This window comes from Montipora foliosa, chromosome 1, assembly GCF_036669935.1.
Source record: "Montipora foliosa isolate CH-2021 chromosome 1, ASM3666993v2, whole genome shotgun sequence".
Lineage (NCBI taxonomy): Eukaryota > Metazoa > Cnidaria > Anthozoa > Scleractinia > Acroporidae > Montipora > Montipora foliosa.
Genome location: NC_090869.1, coordinates 53545953 through 53555952, shown reverse-complemented (window position 1 = coordinate 53555952; position 10000 = coordinate 53545953). Strand labels below are relative to the sequence as shown.

The window sequence follows — 10000 nt, the reverse complement described above, 5'->3', positions numbered from 1 at the left end:
CTTTATAAATACCTATCAAGCCTCCTTGAAAAGATGTTCCCAGAAGAGTAATTTAAGGTCTGTTAATAACATATTAGATATTTCCACTTGAAGACAGATATAATTATAGAACTTTCAGTTTACAAGTTTTTTCCAAACTTAAAATGCATGGCTCTCAAAAAGCCTTTATCAAAATAGCAGCACTTGAATTTGCTACCTTGACTTTGAAAGCTCTTTTAAATCCACTGGCAAAGAATCCACCAAATGGAGCAATCAGCGAACTGAACAGAGAGAGAATAATGGAGTGAAACTGCATGGGATACAACCAGACATCATCTTGAGACAAACCTCCCTGCAAACCAAAGAGTGCAGAATACAATGCCATGCTTTTTTTCAAAACTAAAATTAATATTATCTCTAAATTCACGTATAGGATAAAAAAGACTGTATCTAAAGAGAGTTTTGGCAACAATTATTCTTAAGTAAATTAAATTAAATTAAATTGAAGTAAGATTTCAGTAAATTAGGTTAATTCATCATTAATTTTAATCATTAATGAAAATAAATTTAAAGATACATCGTGTAAACTATTATTTTTTCAAGAGACAAAGCATCAGACTGTCTTGATCAATAATAAAAAAGTACAATTTTGCCTGTATTGATACAGGTATTACTACGCATACTACATGAGGCCAAAAATTAATTGACATCATTTCTTTTTAATAGTTAGAAGATACAGTCTGATAAAATTTAAACAGCTCCAATATCTGAATTATCATAAGTCATAAAACACAAGAGCAGAATAAACAATTTGTTTTCGCATAATTTTTCTTTTCGTTATTGATCGAACGTAAATATTTTTGTGCAACAACAAAATCTTATGTCTTGGGCATTTTGCAGCTTTAGCCTCTGTTACACAAATATCTTAACCCTTTGACGTCCAAACCGGCCTAAGCCACCCAGACTTGGTATTTTACTTACTCTGTCTAACGCCAGACGATTTTACTCGTCAGTGGGGAACCCCTGGGAGTCAATGGGTTAATCACTCACTGAAAAACTATGTCCCCATTAACTGTTTGTGCATGGTGAGGATTCAAGTCAACCCAGGCTAAATGTCATTATGTGGTTTGAGTTTCTTGATTCTCTGCTCAGACTGCTCTGAGAAGGTTTTTTATCAGCAGGGTTTTCCTTAAGGTTTTAAGTAGCCGGGGATTTTTGCAAAGTAGACGGTTGTGGGTCCGGAGGACCCATACGATGGGCTTTTGCCCATCTCTTGTAGGGGGGTCCGGGGGCATGCTCCCCCGGAAAATTTTTGAAAACTGAATGCCAGGAAATGCATTTCCTGGCATTTTGGGCCATGAAACTCAGACATTAGAGGGATGAATCAAGCTGCAATTATACTATGAAAACCATGTTACTTAAAGAAAGACGAAGCGACATTTCAATAATTCAACCCTATAAACAAAAAGTTGAGTGATATTTTTTGTATCTTTTTGATGGTTTTGCTGGAGCTAACGAGCATGGCAAATATTGCCACTTGACAACTTGTAAACATGGCACATACTTGAAGGACTAGACCAGCAAAGGCTTCTGATTGGTTGTTAAATAAAGAAGCTGATTGGAGGATACTAATTGGCCAATGGCGTAAAGAATGTTTCGATCCTGTTTAAGTGTGAAGATGGCACACATTCATTCCATTGTGTAATTAGCGGGAAAATATGCTTGCGGAACTTGGTTGTAGTAATTTCGAAAATTGAAAATCACTCGAGCGGTTTAAGAGTGATGTAGTTTTTTCCGAAGAGTTTAGGAGTTCCGTAAAGCAGTGAGAGTTGATCAAGAGTGACGTTGGATAAAGATCCGTTGTCATGTTGAAGCGTAGAGATGCCCTCGAGAGGACGAGCACTTACGCGGGCAAGTAGGATTTAACTCCGAGGAGCGTTACGTTCAAGTGTTTAAATAAAGTCTACGAGACCTCAGCTTCTACGTTCGCTATAAATGATCAACTGAAAGGTTCGAAGTGAAAACGAAGGAGCGGTTAGTGAATGATCAGGGGCTAGTTTTGTTCCTCAGTTGAGTTGTGGTAAGAGATGCGTGAATGCAGGCTGAGCGTGTTGCTAGCAGAACATCATATGTAAATTTCCTTCTGGTTTGAGAACAAACCTTTTGAAAGTGCTTCTTTGTTTTCAAGTTTTTTTATGATCGCGGCGTGATTAAAGGAAGTTTTGCGCGGACTAAAACGTCCTTGAGTGATTTTTCCTTCCTGTAAGATACAATCGGGGGCTGTTTAAAGATATCGAAATCCAATATGGCGAACAACAAATCATATTGTTCCTACTTTCCCGCCACAGCAGCAAGATTTTTTCAAAACGAAAGTCTCAAGCATAACGTTTTTAAACTGCCCTTGAGTCAGAAGTCTTTTATGTGTTTTCAGAAAAGAAAAGCCCAAGTAGTTTAGACCTCATAAACATCATCTCTACATGTCTTGACTCTTCAAACAATGAAAGTAGCCGGCGAAACCTGACAGAGAAGCCGGCGAACTTCGCCGGCTGCCGGCTGTTATATACAACCCTGATCAGTGCTGTGGCTTTCCCCTTTCATCAAAAACTAACGATAACATTAACAGTATTTTTTGCTTTGATTGGCTTGAATTTCCTGTGATTTGATTTTGTGCAGCAAAATGACATCTAGACTTTTATCAAGTGATGATGATTATTGTTATTATTACTTCAGAAATTGCACACTTGTATACACTGTATGTGCAATGAAACTCTTCTTTACAAATTATACTAAACTTGACCCATTGTGAGAAATATTCTGAAAGCCCATCATTTTTATCTCTTCTTACAGAACAAATCATTACTGTTAGCCTAAGGATGAATTCATGTACAGTACTTACAAAACCAAGAAGGTACTTGACTGGTGCTGGGATGTTAAAGGCTGTGAGCTTGTATAGAGATGAAGGTTCACATGCAGTCTTGAAATCTGTGATTGAGCCACTGAACTGTAACAACAGCATGGATTAGCAAGTACGTTTAATATTATTGATACACAAGAGTTACAGACAAAAACAAAAAGATTAAGAAACTCAAAGGAGAGGAGGAATGTTGATGAAATTTAAACGAAACACACATGTAACATGCAATCTCAACCCCAGAGCTCTTCTCTTTTGATGACTGAGGGACAGTACCATGAACCAAAGTGTCTTCTCGTTGGTTTTCGTGAAGAACAATGAAAAGCGTCTCTGATCGGTGCATTCATGTTAGCACAAGGAGTGAGCAGGTGCCTTAAGGTTCAAATAGCCAGTTTTTGGCCATAAGAACCCTACAACGCTTGCTCTCCTCCTAAATAGAGTTTTACAGAGCCTCAGGTCATAAGATCCGAGACTCTGGTGACGGGAAAGATATAACATGGAAATGTCTGCGACCATACATGTAGTTCAGACACCAATTCTCCTCATTTTTGAGCCTGCTTGTTTTAAGTGGTGTGACTCCAGAAAATATCCAGACCCACCCAACAAAGGAACTTGGAAATTCCAGAGGGGTAGGGGGTTCAAAGGCCCAGGAAATTAAATGCCGGGAGGGAGGTTTAGGGGTCAAATTCACATCCAGATGGTAGGAAATAATATTGGGCAAACTGTACAAAAACTCTTACCTCAATAGGACAAACAAAATATTGGTACTGACACATGAAATGAGAAACCTAAAAAGAACAGGACACAAGCAAAAAAATTAATGATGTAATCAGAAGGTATGGTACCTGAGTAAGCAGTAAACACCTAACGGTATATTTGCTAATATTATTTCATTACACCAGTACTTTCATGTACACTCCAAAATGGTTACACTTTTGTGATGAGGACAATTGTACCATGAACACCAACACATTTTCCCCACCTTTTTCGTATCATCCAATCAACGGCTTGCTTCATAACAAGACTCTTGTATTATTTGCTTTTTGATGGAGTCGCTTGCAACATTGCGTGACCTAGCCCCTTTAATTGACCACTCCCCATAGGGGCTTTTCAGGGCCAATGAAACACAACCAACGAAACGACAGAACACAAAAACAACTGTTAAGAATCCCAACTGGCCGCAGGCAAACCAGTTGGCTATTTACAAGTGCGGCCAGGAAGTTGAACGAGGGACTATCAGGATCAAATTCAACGAGTGGTCAGAACCAGTCTCGAACCCGGGAACTCCGGATCTCAAGGCAAGCATCCTAACCACTGGGCTACACTGCCCCATCCTAAATTATTGGTTGTACATGTATTGGTTAGCAAAAAGCTCAGACTCACCAGCCAGCCATAGATGACAGTTGTCACTCCACCTCCAATGAACCCTTCCCATGTTTTCTTGGGAGACAGCTACAATATCACAAAAGATACAAATAAGCAAAGTGATCCCTTTACAATACAGTGTTCCAATAAAATATTATCTTAGGGGTCATTAAACCTACCACACTCAGCATTCTAGTCAATTTATTTAAGGGCCCACAGACGGATTTTTCACGCGTTGCTTAGGAAGTGAAATGTTCCGGTAAGTGACGTCAACATATCATGAGCTGACAAGAAAACCCACTCACAAGCAAAAAGTCACCACACGAACTGTTGCTTTCATCGAAGGTTTTTCCTCGCCCTTCCTCGCGCTCGTTCTCAGATCAACTGCACATGTGGAAACGAACTGACTTCTGGTTTGAGAAAAAGCTAAATTTCCGGCAGTCTTTAAATTTAATTAATTTTTTTTACATGGCACGTTTCACCCCCAAATACAGAATATAGCTAAGCATTGATTTTTCAGATCCTCTTTTTTGAAAAAGTTATGGGTATTTCAGTATCGTTTATGTCTTTAAAAAGAACATTTTTCAAAATAAAAGTAAAACCATGCCTGGCTGGATACAAAAACGAATGCAAATTATCAAACCATCGATTAAATACCCAAATTGCGTAGCACGGAGACAAATTTAGGGTTTTTTTAAATTGGTCATGTGACCTTGGGCGTGGCATGACGTCATATTTAGGGTCATTGGCTTACAAAAGTTGGAAACTGACCAAAATAATGCCAAATTCTCTCAAATTACTTAACCATTACATCCTTAGCAACGCACCCCAAAAAATACGTCAGTGGGCCCTTAATTAAGTTGGGGGTCATGTAGACAATTTTAGGGGTCACCCAAATGACGTGCCAGCAGTGGCCCTTTAGGAGTGGGAGAGGGGGTAAGGAGGGCTTGTAATGTCCTGTCCCGTGGTGATAAATTAAGTTGAAAGATAAAAAGGTGGTTTCAATGCACAAAACACACTCTTGAGTAAAACTCAATCGTTTCTCCTTTAGTTTAATAGTCTGCAAAAAACTAATTACAAAATAATAATGTACCGGTATGTCATGCATGTCTTGCAGTTACACTAAGCAACCACCTATTCCACTCACTAAGCAAGGACTGAACATGTTGTTTCCGCTTCATAATAATTCCTCTTCGTTTCAGTCTAGTCTGATGCCCGGTCAAAATTTTTTTTTGCCTTACATTTGCACCAAAAACAAGCAAGCCAAAAGACAGATGAAGAAAAAGTTAACCTAGTTTTTCTATAAAACTCTTAAGTGTGAATTCTCAGTGAAAGATTAATGACCATCGCATATAAAACCACTAAAATTTCTGCAGTCTAAATCATGGAAGGGCGACTTTACTTTCTATCTTTTCGACCATGTCCATCTCGCAACCATTTTTCCCTGTAGTTTGGACAAGCCCGAATGAAACCAACTCGCCCAGGAAAATGGGCGGACATTTGAAAAGGAGAGCTATAGCTACAATCGCATCAAATTCAAGGCAACCATTAATTCAAATGGGATGTTCTTCTGGGTTTTTGGAGCAAAAATTAATGTGAACAAAGAGACTGGTAATTTGCATTCTGAAGTCAGTGAATTTATTCACTCTGACACCTCTCGCTGAACTACCAACTGCATTGTTGCTGAACATAGTCCATTGTTGCCAACACAAAAGGACCGTTCACCAATGCTAACTCTTTGCCAAAGTCCAAAACTGCTTGTTTACGGGAATACATCAGCTCCACTGATATGGATATATATTTGCACTCACTGAAACCTGGTTCACAGAGAAGGATACTTCAGCAAAACTTGAGATTTATTCCCCGCAATCTCATTCATTCATTCACCAAGATTGGAATGGGTGGTGTGTGAACTATTATGGTTCAACGGAGCCATCGATGTGAAAAAGATTGCTCCAGGGGAGAAATCGTCTTTTGAGTTTTCAGAGTGGCGAGTTAGTTTTAAATCACTAAGGGCTATTAAAAGTTAGTTGTTGTTTATCGCCCACTGTATCCTGAAGCACACCCCATCACGCCTCGTGTGTTTTTTGAGGAGTTTGGCTCTTACCTCAAGACAATAATTATTATTCTATCCCTGGAGTCTCTTATTCTAACTGGAGACTGTAATTTCCATGTGGAAACAGCATTTCTGGATTTACTAGAGTCATTCGGACTGAAGCAGCATGTGAATGTACAAACTCACGTGAGCGGCCATATGCTTGATTTGATGATAACACGTGAGAATGAACCAGTGATCTCTAGCGTCCTCGTGGCCGACCAATATCGCTCAGACCACTGATCTGTTTTGTGTTCTCTTAACAGTGCAAAGCCTGATTGTGTTGCAAAGAGTATTTGTTATGGTCAACTCAAGGCAACTGATTTTGACCCTTTACGCCAGGATGTGGAAAAATCCGAACTTTGCACAAGTGAATACAGTGACCTTAATGAACTAACATCCAGTTACAATTCGACACTAACATGCCTTCTGGACAAGCATGCGCTGATGAAGGAGAAAATGGTTGTCTGTAGGCAGTGCTTGTCGTGATTTAACAGTGAGATTAAGTGTGCTATAAGGACAAGGCGGAACCATAGCACCGAGTCAGCACTGCTTAAAGTCAAGAATGATATTTTGTTTAATATGGAGGTGCAAAAGGTCACTTTGTTAGTTCTCCTTGACCTTAGAGCTGCTTTTGAAATCTTCTAAATCGTTTAAAGTCGAGATTTGGTGTGGATGGCAAGGCATTCGAATGGTTTGCGTTGTACCTTGCAGATCGTACACAGCATGTCACTGTAAATGATGGCCTATCATCTGCTTTTCCACTCAGACAAGGAGTTCCTCAAGGGAGTTGTCTCGGGCCTCTTCTCTTTACGGTCTACACCAGTAAGCTGTTTGATATCGCCAGTAAGCACCTCCGAAGTGTACACTGCTACGCAGATGACACACAGCTGTATTTGACATTCAGACCTGCTGTGCAAGGGGAGGATGAGGCCGCGCAAAATGCTATGCACAATTGCATACATGACTTGAGGAACTGGATGATTGAAGACCAACTGATGTTAAATGATGATAAGACTGAACTGATGCTTACCCTATACGTACTAGGCAACAGTACAGCAAGTCAACTTGAATGATATTACTGTAGAGGACACAGTCGTAGAGGCGAAATCAGTTGCGCAAAATCTTGGGTCATTTGCATAATAAAAAGTGGGATCCCTAGGTTTTTAAGTACAGATACCACTAAAGCCCTCGTACATGCGTTTGTTACCTCACGCGGAGATTATTGTAATAGTCTTTTATATGGTTAGCCAGCTTCTCACCTGAATAAGGTTCAGCACGTTTCAAATGCCACAGCAAGACTACATAGTTTGTCGCGCGCCAGGCTACTGACGCATAACACCGTTGCTGTACGAGCTGCACAAGCTACCGGTTAGGCAACGCATTAGTTTTAACATTCTACTATTTGTTTTTAAGGTCATCCATGGAATCGCGCCAATGTATTTAAGAGAAATTGTGTCAATTAAAAGAGCTGGAAATTATAATTTAAGATCCTCCTCGGATGGTTTGTTGCTTGCAATGCCAACTTACAGAAGTAAGGTTACATTAGGAGACAGATCGTTCCAGGTCGCAGCTCCGGCACTTTGAAATGTATTACAGCGTGAGATTCGTTCTATTACAGATCTAGGGATTTTAAGTGCCATCCAAAAACGCACCTCTTTAAGGAAGCTTTTTATTAATTTTTATCATGATAATTATTAGTATCTTAACATAATATTGTATATTTCAATTGTATAATTCAATTTTATCACAGCATATTTTAATAATAATTATTGTTATTTAGATACCCTGTATTTAATTATTATAGATAGAAATCATATAATGCGTGCTTGATCATTTCTGGGAAAGCGCGCAATATAAGAATTAAATTATCATTATTATTATTAAAACAAGCTTTCAACCATAAAATTATTCCCTGGATCTAACTACCAGTACATACTAATATAAAAAAAATTATTGAGAAAACCTACCTTGATGAGAGGTGTACGGCCAAAGAAGAACCCTACAAATTCAACAAAAAGCCCATTTGGGAATTCAGTGGCCCTGGAGGTTCAAAAGGTGCACATCCATAAACCCCTAATTTATATAATAAAGGAGCTCTGGGTAGGACAAAATGATCTTACCAAAGATGTAGGCAAAGATATCATTACAAATCACCATACTAACTGGAAGGAAGAACCTGCATTTAAAAAAATTAATAGAAATAAATAATGATAATTATATTTACTGTAGCAACAAAGAAAGTGATTCCCAATTCTTGTCTAATATCTTATCATACATGTACACCAATTTGACAGTGCTTCTTTTGACCATTTGTAAACATGTTGGCATACGCATACTTTCGTCCTTTTTCAAAGGGTCTCTTTTTCCCTTTCAGAAATACTGTACAATCATGTACATTGTACCATAATTATATTAACCTGGGTATAAGTTGATCCTGTTCATAAGTCAACTTCTCGTTTTGGATGGCAAAAAAACACGAAATTTTCTCAATTTTCTTAAAAGACTCTCTGTTGAAAGGCATGCATAGCATGCCTCGGCACAGGTTTCATGGACCACAAAACCTCCATTGATAGTGGTATGTCTCTATCATAATTACTGTGCTTTTGAATCCCTCACAATCGGAGGCATGTGTTCAAATTTAGTGCTGGATTAGTATTAATAGTGTTATTTTTCCTTTTGCCTTGAATGTGTATTATTTTGTTGCTAATTGGCAGTTTTGTTGATTTAATCGGCCATGAATTTGCCATGTCCACGGTGAAAAATACCTGTGGATGACTGAGCAGTTGAACCTTGCATGATTAAGTGACAATGGCAACTTGCAGATATCTGAAGGAAGACCTCAGAGACCTGAGCCACACAAGTCAGTTTAAGATCACTGGAGTTCAATGATTATTTAGGGTGTGTTCGATTGACCGTATTCAGGAATAGGAATACATGGAATATAAGTTAGAAATCCTTCATTTTTACGGAGATTCACATTAAAATTGTGGAACATCTGCTAAAATGCTATTTTAAACATATTTTTTTTGTCCTTGCTGCTTCGAAACGCGTCAAACATACCGTTCTAATCATCACTCCACGTATTCTTATTCCGGAATAGGGTCAATCAAACGCGCTCCTTGATAAATTAACCAGTTTCATTTCCTAAAGTCTTTGCTTGTACTGAGTGAGCTACATTTCTGACATTATTTTTGTTCTCTAATGCTTTTTTTTCTGTTTAATATTTTCGGAAGTTGTTCTGGAAATCTTGATCTCGCATCAATTATTACAACCCATGGTTGAAATGATTTTGTTTTTTGTAAAGCTAATATACTGGGGTCAAACATCCCCGATATTGACCAAGATGTGCAACCTCAATGTTTGTGTACGTAACTTGATCACAATGGTTATAGCAGAGAGTTTATAAGAACAACTGACTCGCCACAATGTACATTGTATAGTATCGAACATAACAATAGTACTGGTATTTTCTTTTTCATATTGTTCTTTTTGCAAGAATGTTTTATATGTTGTGATGAGGGCCGCGTTAGGTGAGGAAACCCGATTATCAGTATGAGAGCAGCACTTTCCTTTTAATTATTTGTTGGAAATATACATTATTTTCTATTCTTCAAGGAAACTTTTCTTCCATTTGCACACAATTATCA

The 10000-nt window shown here is 38.4% G+C and overlaps 1 protein-coding gene across 1 annotated transcript in view; it reads right to left on the bottom strand.

The window, feature by feature from the left end:
• LOC138001181 (phosphatidate cytidylyltransferase 1-like) overlaps positions 1–10000 on the bottom strand; it is a 29286-nt gene that overhangs the window by 6475 nt on the left and 12811 nt on the right. The window contains exons 9-14 of the mRNA XM_068847837.1: positions 8474–8529; positions 8321–8352; positions 4274–4342; positions 3631–3678; positions 2876–2980; positions 197–331 (exon numbers count right to left, since the gene is read on the bottom strand). Of these exons, the coding sequence (XP_068703938.1) occupies positions 197–331; positions 2876–2980; positions 3631–3678; positions 4274–4342; positions 8321–8352; positions 8474–8529 (445 nt within the window). The remainder of the gene's footprint in view (positions 1–196; positions 332–2875; positions 2981–3630; positions 3679–4273; positions 4343–8320; positions 8353–8473; positions 8530–10000) is intronic.